A 16,594-nucleotide genomic window follows, 5' to 3' on the forward strand; every position below is an offset into this window, starting at 1 on the left:
TATACATAGTATGATAGAGGAATTTCCAGTAAATAAATACATAGTATGATAGAGAATTTCCAGTAAATAAATACATAGTATGATAGAGAATTTCCAGTAAATAATATACATAGTATGATAGAGAATTTCCAGTAAATAATATACATAGTATGATAGAGAATTTCCAGTAAATAATATACATAGTATGATAGAGAATTTCCAGTAAATAAATACATAGTATGATAGAGAATTTCCAGTAAATAATATACATAGTATGATAGAGAATTTCCAGTAAATAAATACATAGTATGATAGAGAATTTCCAGTGAATAATATACATAGTTGATAGAGAATTTCCAGTAAATAATATTACATAGTATGATAGAGAATTTCCAGTAAATAATATACATAGTATGATAGAGAATTTCCAGTAAATAATATACATAGTATGATAGAGAATTTCCAGTGTATAATATACATAGTATGATAGAGAATTTCAGTAAATAATATACATAGTATGATACGAGGAATTTCCAGTAAAATATACATAATATGATTAGAGAATCTCTAGTTAAATAATATACATAGTATGATAGAGAATTTCCAGTAAATAATATACATAGTATGATAGAGAATTTCCAGTAAATAAATACATAGTATGATAGAGAATTTCCAGTGAATAATATACATAATATGATAGAGGAATTTCCAGTAAATAATATACATAGTATGATAGAGAATTTCCAGTAAATAATATACATAGTATGATAGAGAATTTACAGTTAATAATATACATAGTAAGATAGAGAATTTCCAGTAAATAATTACATAGTATGATAGAGGAATTTCCAGTAAATAATAACATAGTATGATAGAGAATTCCAGTAAATAATATACATATTATGATAGAGAATTTCCAGTAAATAAGTATACATATTAGGATAGAGAATTTCCAGTAAATAATGAAAGAGAATTTCCAGTAAATAATATACATAGTATGATAGAGAATTTCCAGTAAATAATATACATAATATGATAGAGAATTTTCCAGTAAATAATATACATAGTATGATAGAGACTTTCCAGAAATAATATACATAGTATGATTGAGAACAGTTGTATGATAGAGTAAATAATATACATAATATTCCAGTAAATAATATACTAGTAGATAGAGAATTTCCAGTGTAAAATATACATGTATGATAGAGAATTTCCAGTAAATAATATAACATAGTATGATCAGAGAATTTCCAGTAAATATATACATAGTATGCCAGATGACATAGTATGATAGAGAATTTCCCATGATGAGTAATATATACATAGTATGATAGAGAATTTCCCAGTAAAATAAATACATAGTATGATAGAGAATTTCCAGAATAAATACAAGTATTGTATAATATACATAGTATGATAGAGAATTCCAGTAAATAATATACATGTAGTATGATAGAGAATTCCAGAATATAGAGAAAGTTAAATAACATACATTAGTATGATAGAGAATTTTCCAGTGTATGATAGAGAATTTCCAGTAAATAATACATAGTATTGATAGAGAATTTCCAGTAAATAAATACATAGTATGATAGAGAATTTCCGAGTATAAATTAATATAAATAGTATTGATTAGAGAATTTCCAGTAAATAATATACATAGTATGGATACGAGAATTTCCAGTAATAATATACATAGTATGATAGAGAATTTCCAGTAATAATATACATAGTATGATAGAGAATTTCCAGTAAATAAATACATAGTATGATAGAGAATTTCCAGTGAATAATATACATAGTTGATAGAGAATTTCCAGTAAATAATATACATAGTATGATAGAGAATTTCCAGTGTATAACTATACATAGTATGATAAGAATTTCCAGTAAATAATATACATAGATATGATAAGAGAATTTCCAGTGTATAATATACATAGGTATGATAGAGAATTTCCAGTAAATAATATACATAGTATGATAGAGAATTTCCAGTAAATAAATACATAGTATGATAGAGAATTTCCAGTAAATAATATACATAGTATGATAGAGAATCTCCAGTAAATAATATACATAGTATGATAGAGAATTTCCAGTAAATAATATACATAGTATGATTGAGAATTTCCAGTAAATAATATACATAGTATGATAAGGAATGTGTCTCAGGGATCACTGCTGATTGTTACAATGTTACCAGTGAAGGGGGAATGTGTTAGAGCTACAGAAGCCTGTCTGTATGTCATGGAGATCTAACGCTGTGTATTCCAGCCCAAATGACATGTTTATTTTCACTAGTCACATGTAATTAGCGCTCCCTCACCTTTCCCCAATTTCATTTTCCATCGGAAGCCCGAACAGACCCAGCGAATGTCTGTGAATGTCGCACATGGGGTTTCACTGCACTTTAGCCACTTTGGGGATTTCATGCAGATTTATGCAAATCCTTTTATTTAAAATTACAACAATGAAAAAATACAGATTTCCAATATCATTTTTTTCCTTAGTATTTCTGTAGTGTAAAACATTAGGGGGAATCGATTGCGTAGCTTTTGTGAGTTTCTCGTAGACTCGCTTTGCTCTCGGCTTTCCTCGCTGGTTGAAAAACTATTCAGGACTTTTCCCACTGACAGATCCGGAGCAGATTCCCAGGTTTCTGCTCCATGGGATACAATGGTTTTCACCTGCTCAATAATAAACATTATTCGGAACAATATTCAAATCCACGTTGCGCGCACATCGGTTCATTATCCTTGTGATAACTGTGTCCTTAATTGGGTCTTTATTTGAAAATGGATGGTTAGAGGAGGGTGGTGTGACTTCTTTGGGTTGGTTCTGCATTTCATGTCCGGCAAGAACATACAGCGAGCATAACAAAAATAACCATTACCTGAAAAAGAGGGCCCTTCCCAAAAGAGCTTACAATCTAAAAGGTGTAGGGAGTATGAGACAATAGGAGAATATTGCTTGTTTTACTTATCATTGTATGTATTTTCTTTTCTTTCTTTTCTTTTGATATGCAGCAGTCCTGTCCTGCTTTATGGCAGCTGAGATTCTAGCTATCTGTATAACAGAACATTCTGTCCCAGTGGCTGCACAGATCCTATCTGATCCCCATTGTAAGCAGCAGTCCTGTCCTGCTTTATGGCAGCTGAGATTCTAGCTATCTGTATAACAGAACATTCTGTCCCAGTGGCTGCACAGATCCTATCTGATCCCCAGTGTAAGCAGCAGTCCTGTCCTGCTTTATGGCAGCTGAGATTCTAGCTATCTGTATAACAGAACATTCTGTCCCAGTGACTGCACAGATCCTATCTGATCCCCATTGTAAGCAGCAGTCCTGTCCTGCTTTATGGCAGCTGAGATTCTAGCTATCTGTATAACAGAACATTCTGTTTAGACTGTTTAGAAACAAACGCATTGGAAGAGGAAAGTAAACCGACGTGAACAAAGAAATGTCAAATGAAATAGATTTCTTACTATTTCTCACAGATTTATTTCTTTCAAAATCCCTCATTCTTTGTCACGAACAATTCACACCCCTTGAATTAAATGAGAACCTTTTGTTGCGACTGCTGAGAACTCAGCAAATGAACTGTGACAGAGCCGTTCCCTATTCTACTCAGTGTAGTAACTCGGTGTGACAGGCCGGCAATTTCTAATGTCGGATTAAAGGCAGGCGGAAATAAAGGGCAAGTCGTTCCCTATTTTAAGTGCAGCGCGGGCAGTAAAGCAATATCTCCTGACTGTGCCTAATATCGCCATTTACTAAGAATCAGAGACTGATAATCAGGCGTTTGGTCGATGATCAGATCGCGTGGTGGATTTGGGGATTAATGGCGCAGGGGAACATTGTGCAAAGAGGGACATTTTGGCAAATGCTGAAAGCTTGCCCCCCCCCCCCCCCCCCGCTGACCCCGCACATGAAATACTAGATGTCTGGAGGGCTGTAGACTTGCCTGCTCCAAAGATCAACATTTGTACTCACTTTAGTCACCTTTTATACACAGTGTGAGTGACATTGAGCAGAGGGGCCCGTCTGACAGCCCTGGGCTTTAACACCAGTTATAGAGTCACACGACTTATCTACAGCCCCCGCTGCAAATTACACTGCCTAATTGTTACTGGCCCCAAGGAATTGACTTGCCCACACTGCAGCCTGCTGGCCTTCTGGCTCGGGACAGGAATGGGGCCACAATATTCTGATTCAGCACTTCATTAGGCACCACTGGAAACACACCATCTTAAAGGGACAGGACACTATTATTATTATTAATATTATTAATTATTGTTTCAAAGAATGGGGCACCCTAAGCTCAGAGCTAATAGACAAGTTTTACCTGAGGCTTGTGGGGTGAAGTTTCATTATGGGCTGGAAAGATATTGGGCCCTAACTTTATTAAATATCATTCAGGATGGGGATCATCTTTCTGTCCTACTGTAAGAGCAATGGCACATAGACTTTTGTTGCTTTGTGGACAGAGACTAAACCCTCAAAACCATCCTAGTGCCATTGCCATCGTAGTTTTATTTCATCTCTCTGTACAAACTATGAGCAAACTTAGGGGGCTGTTCCTGCTGAATTGTGTTAAGTACAGGGAATACCTATGCTGCCATAGTTTTATGGGATCTCTCTGTACAGACTATGAGCAAACTTAGGGACTGTTCCTGCTGAATTGTGCTTAGTACAGGGGATACCTATGCTGCCATAGTTTTATGGGATCTCTTTTTACAGACTATAAGCAAACTTAGGGACTGTTCCTGCTGAATTGTGCTTAGTACAGGGAATACCTATGCTGTCATAGTTTTATGGGATCTCTCTGTACAGACTATGACCAAATTTAGGGGACTGTTCCTGCTGAATTGTGCTTAGTACAGGGGATACCTATGCTGCCATAGTTTTATGGGATCTCTCTTTACAGACTATAAGCAAACTTAGGGACTGTTCCTGCTGAATTGTGCTTAGTACAGGGAATACCTATGCTGCCATAGTTTTATGGGACCTCTCTGTACAGACTATGACCAAACTTAGGGGACTGTTTCTGCTGAATTGTGCTTAGTACAGGGAATACCTATGCTGCCATAGTTTTATGGGATCTCTCTGTACAGACTATGAGCAAACCTGCAGGAAGGAGAGAGTCTGGGGAATGGGAAATCTTTGCAACTATAGAGGAATCAGACCCCACTGTTTGGATCCTCTTGTGACCAGACTTGTCTATAGTTGCCCCAGTGTAGCCTCCATTACCCACAATCCCCTGAGCACTTACCCAACACAAAGGAGCCGTCCCACCCTACAAGCTTTTAGCAAAGGCCAAACAGAGGACAGAGAAAAGGAAGATGAAAGGGGAACAGATGAAGGGGGTTAAACACAAAGAGAAGTGACTTTTTCCAGATCATACAGTGAATAAGTGGCACTTATAGGATTTAAACGCGTCTATTTCTTCCCATCGGCCTCCCCTCTGCACATGGAAGAACCATCAATTACCCGAATCTTTCAGCGAATCAGAATGCAGAGTCGCTGCGGTTGCTCCTTATTGAAAGGGACTGAGCTGTGCCCAATCGGCAGAGGATTAAAGGCAAAAAGCTCTTCCGTCTCTAGAGGAATTTATATGTTAATGTATCAGGAAGGGACACTGTGCCGGCACCTACCTCTGCAGTAAGTACCAGAGCTGTTTCCATACTGTGTCTATAGGAACAAGGGATTTTCACTCTTTACTGCAGAGGTTTGGGGTTGAGCCCCTTTATATGATCCAACGTTTGCTCACGGCCCCTTTACCTATTCAGATAAGTAACAGCCCCTTTGCTATAGGCTGGGAATAGAGCCACTGATCTGTGACCCCAACTCACCTCTAGTGATGAGCCAATCTGTCCTGTTTCACTTTGACGAAAAATCAAAAAAACGGCGAAAAATTCATGAAACACATTTCATTACAAGGGGCCCCAAAAAATATTTTTTTAAAAAATACATTGGCGTCAGGGCCCCACTTACAAGTTAAAAAAAATTGGGGCACCAAAAAATATTTTTTTAAAAAAATTGGCGTCAGGGCCCCCCTTACAAGTTAAAAAAAATTGGGGCCCCAAAAAATATTTTTTAAAAAAACATTGGCATCAGGGCCCCCCTTACAAGTTAAAAAAAATTGGGGCCCCAAAGAATATTTTTTAAAAAAGCATTGGTGGCAGGGGCCTATAGAATATTGAATATTGGAATAATACATTGGTGGCCAGGGGATTAAGAAAAATAACAGCCAGAAAAAGATACAAAGTTTCTAAAACTCTAGACTTTTGATAGAGAGCCAAGAATATATGACAGGTGCACTTAGATACTTTTGTAACAATTTAAGATAAGCAAAGAAACAATTGTAACAATTTAAGATAAGCAAAGAAACAATCGTAACAATTTAAGATAAGCAAAGAAACAATTGTAACAATTTAAGATAAGCAAAGAAACAATTGTAACAATTTAAGATAAGCAAAGAAACAATCGTAACAATTAAGATAAGCAAAGAAACAATTGTAACAATTTAAGATAAGCAAAGAAACAATTGTAACAATTTAAGATAAGCAAAGAAACAATTGTAACAATTTAAGATAAGCAAAGAAACAATTGTAACAATTTAAGATAAGCAAATAAACAATTGTAACAATTTAAGATAAGCAAAGAAACAATCGTAACAATTAAGATAAGCAAAGAAACAATTGTAACAATTTAAGATAAGCAAAGAAACAATTGTAACAATTTAAGATAAGCAAAGAAACAATTGTAACAATTTAAGATAAGCAAAGAAACAATTGTAACAATTTAAGATAAGCAAAGAAACAATTGTAACAATTTAAGATAAGCAGGTCTTTTGGGGAAACTGTGAAACTGTCAGCTTAAAGGGGCAATTCACCTTCATTAGCATAACTGTAATAACACATAAAACCCATAGAAATCTGTTCAAACTTTCATAACCTGCCAAATTTTGTAAAATGAACATGGTAATTAGGGGTGTGGCCATACACAATAGGCGTGGTCAATAAAAATTTCGTCATGCTCGGCTCTGCAAATTTTTTTCTCCCTCTTTCTATTTCCAAAATGCTGGAAGGTGTGATACTGTACCACCATAATATTGTGGGATAGAAATGCAAGATGGAGCCAGTAATGCAATGGATTGCGGGACTGAGGGGCAGATTTATCAAGGGTCGAATTTTGAGGTGATGGGAGTTTTTCTTTAAACTCCCATCAACTCGTTATTCGAATAAAAAACAAGACCAATAGAAATCTAATAAAAAAATTTACGTTTTTAATTTTGGGTGAATAGTCTGTATTGGAATCGCTGGTATCGAACTTTTACCGCATTCAATCGAATCCGAATCAAAGGATTTGCCCCAAAAAACTTGGATTTTTCAAAGTCCACCAAATGACTCCAAAAAGGTTCTAGGAGGTCCCCCATAGGCAAAAACAGCAATTCGGCAGTTTTAGATGGCGGATGGTTGAAGTCAAAGTTTTAAAGAGACAGTACATGATAAATTTCAATATTCGATATTTAAAATTCTAATCGAATTTTGGACTAATCATCACAAGTTCGTTTCCCTAATCTGACATGTTTCAGTGTGAACTCACCAAATATTCTTGTGTCTGAAAATCCTTGCGATAAATTTGGACTTCTTTTAGCATTTATTGAGCCTTCAGCATTGACACCCCCTCCCTCCCCCTCTCTTTAAAAAAAACAAAAAAGGGAAACATTTTGACTGAAATCGTTGTATCCCTAAGTGTGTTTATTTTACACTCGTACAGAGAATTTTACAAGGGAAGAGGTTCCTCTATCAGGAAACTGAGACTTTTTCAAAATATTTTCCTTAATTCCTCGTATTTCCCTCATGGTCTTATCACTGGCAGAGAATTTCCCCCACGAAAATCTGGTATGAAAAATATTTGTTCTGAATTACTGGAGAGGTTACATTTTCCTTTAATATACTTTTAATCTTCAAATAAATAGTTTAGCGTGAGAGTGAGCCCAAAGCATTCCTTCTCTGTATATTTGTATTTATACATATGGGAGGAGGAGGTGCCATATTGATTCCCTTAGACAGTACAGTATGAGGGTATAGCTTATTGTGTGCCCAGAACATTCCTTCTCTGTATATTTGTATTTATACATATGGGAGAAGGAGGTGCCATATTGATTCCCTTAGACAGTACAGTATGAGGGTATAGCTTATTGTGTGCCCAGAACATTCCTTCTCTGTATATTTGTATTTATACATATGGGAGGAGGGAGGTGCCATATTGATTCCCTTAGACAGTACAGTATGAGGGTATAGCTTATTGTGTGCCCAGAACATTCCTTCTCTGTATATTTGTATTTATACATATGGGAGGAGGAGGTGGCATATTGATTCCCTTAGACAGTACAGTATGAGGGTATAGCTTATTGTGTGCCCAGAACATTCCTTCTCTGTATATTTGTATTTATACATATGGGAGGAGGAGGTGCCATATTGATTCCCTTAGACAGTACAGTATGAGGGTATAGCTTATTGTGTGCCCAGAACATTCCTTCTCTGTATATTTGTATTTATACATATGGGAGGAGGAGGTGCCATATTGATTCCCTTAGACAGTACAGTATGAGGGTATAGCTTATTGTGTGCCCAGAACATTCCTTCTCTGTATATTTGTATTTATACATATGGGAGAGAGGTGCCATATTGATTCCCTTAGACAGTACAGTATGAGGGTATAGCTTATTGTGTGCCCAGAACATTCCTTCTCTGTATATTTGTATTTATACATATGGGAGGAGGAGGTGCCATATTGATTCCCTTAGACAGTACAGTATGAGGGTATAGCTTATTGTGTGCCCAGAACATTCCTTCTCTGTATATTTGTATTTATACATATGGGAGAGAGGTGCCATATTGATTCCCTTAGACAGTACAGTATGAGGGTATAGCTTATTGTGTGCCCAGAACATTCCTTCTCTGTATATTTGTATTTATACATATGGGAGGAGGAGGTGCCATATTGATTCCCTTAGACAGTACAGTATGAGGGTATAGCTTATTGTGTGCCCAGAACATTCCTTCTCTGTATATTTGTATTTATACATATGGGAGGAGGAGGTGCCATATTGATTCCCTTAGACAGTACAGTATGAGGGTATAGCTTATTGTGTGCCCAGAACATTCCTTCTCTGTATATTTGTATTTATACATATGGGAGGAGGAGGTGCCATATTGATTCCCTTAGACAGTACAGTATGAGGGTATAGCTTATTGTGTGCCCAGAACATTCCTTCTCTGTATATTTGTATTTATACATATGGGAGGAGGAGGTGCCATATTGATTCCCTTAGACAGTACAGTATGAGGGTATAGCTTATTGTGTGCCCAGAACATTCCTTCTCTGTATATTTGTATTTATACATATGGGAGGAGGAGGTGCCATATTGATTCCCTTAGACAGTACAGTATGAGGGTATAGCTTATTGTGTGCCCAGAACATTCCTTCTCTGTATATTTGTATTTATACATATGGGAGGAGGAGGTGCCATATTGATTCCCTTAGACAGTACAGTATGAGGGTATAGCTTATTGTGTGCCCAGAACATTCCTTCTCTGTATATTTGTATTTATACATATGGGAGGAGGAGGTGCCATATTGATTCCCTTAGACAGTACAGTATGAGGGTATAGCTTATTGTGTGCCCAGAACATTCCTTCTCTGTATATTTGTATTTATACATATGGGAGGAGGAGGTGCCATATTGATTCCCTTAGACAGTACAGTATGAGGGTATAGCTTATTGTGTGCCCAGAACATTCCTTCTCTGTATATTTGTATTTATACATATGGGAGGAGGAGGTGCCATATTGATTCCCTTAGACAGTACAGTATGAGGGTATAGCTTATTGTGTGCCCAGAACATTCCTTCTCTGTATATAGTGTGCAGTTCTTGCAGTACAGGTTATTATTCATGATGAATTCCCTTATGCCTCCTAATGACTTACAATACTGTCTCTCATGGCTGCAGATAGAGGAACTGATGAACACTCTAGACAAGACGAGGCAAGAGCTGGACTCTACTAAGGGCCGTCTGGCCTCCTCTCAGCACTCGCTGTCAGAGAAGGAAGCTCACCTGTCTAACCTGCGGGCAGAGCGTAGGAAACAGATGGAGGAGATACTGGATATGAAGTAAGAACGGCCCTTATGTCCCCTGTCCTGTTACTGAAGTCATGTGACCGCTTTGCTTTATGAAGTGAGACTGTTATATCTGGGGGTGACCAGGGAGCTGCACCCCAACAGGAGTAAAACATAAGCTCTCCTGCCGACCCCTAAACATTCAATTATGAAGTAAAAAGTTAAGCTTCAAATTTAGACCACGCCTCTTTGACACCCCCTGTAGCCTTAATTACCCAGTGTGACCTCTAGAGAAAATGCACAATAATCTATTAACCCCAGACATGCCAGTAACATCACTGCAGAAATAGACAATGTACATTACATTAACCCGAGACACGCCAGTAACATCACTGCAGAAATAGACAATGTATATTCCATTAACCCCAGACGCACCACTAACATCACTGCAGAAATAGACAATGTACATTCCATTAACCCCAGACATGCCAGTAACATCACTGCAGAAATAGACAATGTATATTGCATTAACCCCAGACACACCAGTAACATCACTGCAGAAATAGACAATGCACATTCCATTAACCCCAGACACGCCAGTAACATCACTGCAGAAATAGACAATGTACATTCCATTAACCCCAGACATGCCAGTAACATCACTGCAGGAATAGACAATGTACATTACATTAACCCCAGACACGCCAGTAACATAACTGCAGAAATAGACAATGTACATTACATTAACCCCAGACACGCCAGTAACATAACTGCAGAAATAGACAATGTACATTACATTAACCCCAGACACGCCAGTAACATAACTGCAGAAATAGACAATGTACATTACATTAACCCCAGACACGCCAGTAACATAACTGCAGAAATAGACAATGTACATTACATTAACCCCAGACACGCCAGTAACATCACTGCAGAAATAGACAATGTACATTCCATTAACCCCAGACATGTCAGTATGACCATTAGAGCAAATGCACAATCAGCAATCTATTAACCCCAGATATCACTGCAGAAATAGACAATGTACATTCCATTAACCCCAGACATGCCAGTAACATCACTGCAGAAATAGACAATGTACATTCCATTAACCCCAGACACGCCAGTAACATCACTGCAGAAATAGACAATGTACATTCCTTTAACCCCAGATTTCTCAGTATGACCATTAGAGCAAATGCACAATAAGCAATCTATTCACCCCAAATATCACTGCAGAAATAGACAATGTACATTCCATTAACCCCAGACATGTCAGTATGATCACTGTAGAGTGTAGAAAATGCACAATGCACATTCCAGAAACCGCAGACCAGTCAATTTACGTTAACCTTGTGCCTTATTACCTTCCCTTTAGATTGTAAGCCCTTTTGCACAGGGCCTTTCTCTGCTTTTGTACCTGTATTGGTTGTGATGTATGTAACTCCATATGTTCTACATATGTATTTCATGTGATTTAGTTGTATAATCACATTAACTTTCCAGCTCTGCCGCTATATAAAGGCATGTTAATAATAATAATAAGAATAACAAATGTATAATGGACATATTAACTCCAGACATGCCAGTAAGATCACTGCAGAAACTAAAGAATGTCGGCAAACACCCTCGGACTTTAGGTAGTGGGGCAGGTTGACTTAACTGTTGCCTCCACGTCTCAACACCAACCCCAGTAAGATGAATTGCAATCAAATTAAAGTTTTTATCCCTAAGAGTCTGTGATCAGATTGTGAGCAGCCCTCGGCCGACCCCGCTTTACCAATCTCTTGTAGACTCTATTGGCTTTGTTTCTCAACTGTCAGTTTTGACTCATTTGAATGATATTAAGCAGCAGATCAAAGTTTCCAACTTTACTTTTTCTGAAATCTCTATTACTTGTGCGGACGGATGAAAATAGCGATTGTTGATTTTCTGTCATTTTGACAAACCAAAACAAATATCTGACTCCTGTCTGAAGAGACACTGAAGGGAGACAGATGCCGAGAGGGGGAGAGTGAAGCGTAACATGAAGGGTGCAGAATTTTCAGCCGATTAGATTTAGAAAGTTCCCTTATTTTAACGAGAAGAAGTTTATATTGAATTTTTCATTATCACAATGGCTCCCCCTTTAATGAAATCTTGTTCATTTCACTGATCAAAGTTGGTAGATAGGAAACTGTTGGGGGTTATTTATCAAAATCCGATTTTTCTGAATTTCTAAAAAGAAAAAGTGCATGATATTTTCAAATTTGAAATGGGACCTTTGTCATTGACTTCTACAGGACCCGACCACTTGGAGATGGAGTATTTTCGGAATCTGACTTTTAGCAGCCCCCAGGGTATAATAAATCACTAAGGGGAAGATTTATCAAAGGTCGAGGTGAATTTTTGAATGAATTTCCGAATTTTAAGCAATTTTTTTGTGTACTTCGACCAAGGAATAGTCCAAATTCGATTTGAATTTAAAAAAAAAATGCAAAAATTCGAATTTCGAAATTTATCATGTAGTGTCTCTTTAAAAATTTGACTTCGACCATTCGCCATATAAAACCTGCCCAATTGCAGTTTTAGCCTATGGGGGACCTCCTAGAACATATTTGGAGTCAATTGGTGGACTTTGAAAAATCGTCATTTTTTTTGTGAAAAAACTTCAAATCGAATCCGATCGATTGCGCTATTCCTTCGATTCGTACAATTAAATTGCGGTCGAATAAAAAAGGCAAATAACTAAAAACAATAATCAATGAAGACCAATTGAAAAGTTGATTACAATTGGCCATTCTATAACATACTAAGGGGCACATTCATTAAGCTCGGGTGAATGAATAGAGTAAAAAAAACTCGAATTTCGAGGAGTTTTTTGGGCTCCACGACCATCGAATTGGCGTAAATTCGCATGAGTAGAATGATTCAAACAAATTGAATGAAAAAACGCTGCGACTATTTGCCCATTCGATAATCGAATAACTGACTCTTTAAAAAATCATTCGACTGCCTACTTCGCCAGATTAAACCTACCGAATTGCTTAAAAAGTCTATGGGAACCTACCAAGTTTTTGATCGAATGAAAGGGCATTCGATCGATCATTCGATCGCTCGACTATTCACCGCTCGAATATTCGCCCACTCGACTATTCGCCAGCACGTAAATTCGCCCGAATTCCCTGTTCATTTTCATTCCCCAGTCGAATTCGACCCTTGATAAATCTGCCCCTAAAAGTTAATTTAAAGGTGAACCACCCATTTAAAGTAAAAAACTTCTTTTTTTGAGTTTTTGGCATTCTGACTTTAATAAATAACCCCCCTGATGTTGGTTTTATAAAAATCAAAAACTTTTCTTCAATTTCCATTAGAAAATAATTGACATTGCTAAGACTCAGCTGAAAATTAAGATGTCAGCTAGTGATGAGCGAAACTTTTTGCCAGGTTTTACCCGTTAGTGGAAAAAATTTATCTTCCATAAACTCCAATATATTTGCCAAATTTTTCACCGTTTCGCGAATTTTCAGCAAAGTGAAATGGGTCAGATTCGCCCATCACTGTCAACATTTTCATCAAAACTTTCTTTGAAAATGACGTGAATAGTGCGTTCCTAAGATTTCCATAAAATGAAAACAAAAACGAAAAGATGTTTTTCAATGTTTCAAACATGGTAATGGATCCCGACATCTGAGCTGGAGATTAAGATGTCAAGAGGAAACAGTGTGGGAAAGCGTATCCTAAAGTCTCTTCGAGAAAGTGAAATTTCTCCAAAATTTAAATAAACTTATTGAAATCCTCATTATGGACAAGTAAAATTTGGTAGCAAAATGCTAAAAATGACATTCTTTACCTTTTCATTGAATGTCATGAATTTCGTTAGGTCTGAAATGAAGATTTCAGAAAAATTGAAGGTTTGAACAAACGAGGAAGCAAAAAATTTTAAAAAAAATCGAACTGAGGAGGTTCTGAATAAACTGCAAATGAAATATTTTTGTATTTGTTTTTTGGTAGTTTTTAAATAGGGGCTTCCTGTATTATTTTGAGGATCAATGTCCCATTTAATGAGATGGATCCTTGTCATAAGTACAAAGTAGACTGTGTGACTATGTGATATATTCATCCGGAGTTTTTCCCTTAATAGAGTCATTTATCTTCAAGCCAAGATCATAATAAAAAAACCCTCTCTTTGTTATGATTTGCCTTCACCCCTCTCTCCGCCTGTTCACCCCAGTCCTTGATAGCGGAGTCTGTTCTTTCTCTGTCCTTAGTCTAAATATTCGGTGACATCACTTATCTCCTTGCCGTCGGCTCACCGTTTTCTCCTAAATCAGGGAGACGTTGCAATCATTTAAAAAAAAAAAAAAACAGAAAGTGGAGGGACCTCGTCATCTTCATTTGCTGAAATAATAAGCAAAAACTAAATAGCTAAAAGCTGGGGGAAAAGAATGGGAAAAGAATGTTTTTTTTAAAAAATATGGGAGTTTTATGTTAGTTGGAAATATGAAAAATTCAGGGTCCTTTCAAAAATAAGAAAGAATTTTGGTTGGTTCAACGTTTTTGAAATACGTTTTTTTTAATTTAGTTGGAATTTTATTAAATATTTTGCAAAGCTTTACATAGTAGTCCCAAAGAAAGTATGAATCCAGAGATTACTCAAAGTCCCCTTAGAATCAATAGATGTTTTTATATGGCGGTGGGTTATAGGGGAAATGAATACCTAGTTTGGAATGGTTTATTCCAGTTGTTGGGTTAAAAACCCTTTTTTGGTGCAGTATTTAGTCATGGCTCCCCTCTGAGCAAGTTTGCCAATATATGAAGAGATTATCATTTGGGGCATCCTACTTTGACCATTTGACTTCAATGGTTTCCACTTGTAAGGTCCACTAGGTGGAGGATCCTCCCACCAAAATGTATGTGACAATACCTAGAGGAAGGACCAGAGGAAGAAGAGTGGCTGTGGGTCCGACCATCTCCCGACAATTTACTTTAAGATACATTGTCTTCTTCCTTTCCATTGGATCTGGAGGAGAGGGCACAGAGGAATAAAAAGTTCCCTCTCTTTCTCTGGTTTCCAACTTGCACATATCCCTCCAAAGATGAAGCCACATCATGGAGACCATTGTTTTTTATGTAGGTTTGAAGTATACAAATTCGTTGTCCGTTTTGAAAATAAGAAAACATTTGGAATTTTGGTTGGTTCAACGTTTGTGAAATATGGTTTTTAAAAAAATATATTTTGTTGAAATTTTATTAAATATTTTGCAAAGCTTTACATAGTAATCCCAAAGAGAGTGTGAATCCAGAGATTACTCAAAGTCCCCTGAGAATCAATAGATGTTTTTATATGGCGGTGGGTTATAGGGGAAATGAATACCTAGTTTGGAATGGTTTATTCCAGTTGTTGGGTTAAAAACCGTTTTTGGGTGCAGTTTTTAGTCATGGTTCCCCTCTGAGCAAGTTTGCCAATATATGAAGAGATTATCATTTGGGGCATCCTACTTTGACCATTTGACTTCAATGGTTTCCACTTGTAAGGTCCACTAGGTGGAGGATCCTCCCACCAAAATGTATGTGACAATACCTAGAGGAAGGACCAGAGGAAGAAGAGTGGCTGTGGGTCCGACCATCTCCCGACTATTTACTTTAAGATACATTGTCTTCTTCCTTGCCATTGGATCTGGAGGAGAGGGCACAGAGGAATAAAAAGTTCCCTTTCTTTCTCTGGTTTCCAACTTGCACATATCCCTCCAAAGATGAAGCCACATCATGGAGACCATATACCATTATTTATGTAGGTTTGAAGTATTACAAATTCAGTGTCCTTTCGAAAATAAGAAAACAACTTGGAATTTTGGTTGGTTCAACGTTTGTGAAATAAGTTTTTTAAAAAATATATTTTGTTAGAATTTTATTAAATATTTTGCAAAGCGTTACATAGTAATCCCAAAGCCAGTATGAACCCAGAGATTCCTTACCGTCCTGTCAGAATCAGGAGACCTTTTTAATATGGCGGTGGGTTATTGGGTTAATGGATACCTAGTTTGGATTGGTTTATTGGAGTTGTTGGGTTGAAACCACTTTTTTGGTGCAGTATTTAGTCATGGTTCCCCTATAAGCAAGTTTGCCAATATTTGAAGACATTTTCATTTAGGGCATCTTACTATAGTATTTGACTTCAATGGTTTCCACTTGTAAGGTCCACTGGGTGGATGATCCTACCACCAAAATGTATATGACAATACTTAGAGGAACCACCAGAGGGAAAAGAATGGCAGTGGGTCCGACCATCTCCCGACAATTTACTTAAAGTTACATTATCTTCTTCTTGCCACTAGATCTGGAGGAGAGGGCACAGAGGAATAAAAATCAAATATTCTTTCAAATTCCCTCTCTTTCACTGGTTTCCAATTTCCACATGTCCCTCCAAAGATGAAGCCACATCATGGAGACCCAATTCTTCCGCATCTGCTCATTGGAGAAAAATGTTGACTTTATGAG

General features: G+C 37.0%; 1 protein-coding gene across 15 annotated transcripts in view; it reads left to right on the forward strand.

Moving 5' to 3' along the window:
* The window catches only part of LOC108704587 (ERC protein 2), a 497,481-nt gene that overhangs the window by 221,780 nt on the left and 259,107 nt on the right, over positions 1 to 16,594 (forward strand). For all 15 annotated transcript variants that reach the window (XR_005961048.1, XR_005961047.1, XR_005961049.1 and 12 more), the window contains one exon: positions 10,005 to 10,165. Coding sequence is in view for 1 of the 15 variants with exons in the window: in XM_041561864.1 (XP_041417798.1) it covers positions 10,005 to 10,165 (161 nt within the window). In the remaining 14 variants the exon portion in view is untranslated. The remainder of the gene's footprint in view (positions 1 to 10,004; positions 10,166 to 16,594) is intronic.

This window comes from Xenopus laevis, chromosome 4S (assembly GCF_017654675.1).
Source record: "Xenopus laevis strain J_2021 chromosome 4S, Xenopus_laevis_v10.1, whole genome shotgun sequence".
Classification (NCBI taxonomy): Eukaryota; Metazoa; Chordata; class Amphibia; order Anura; family Pipidae; genus Xenopus; species Xenopus laevis.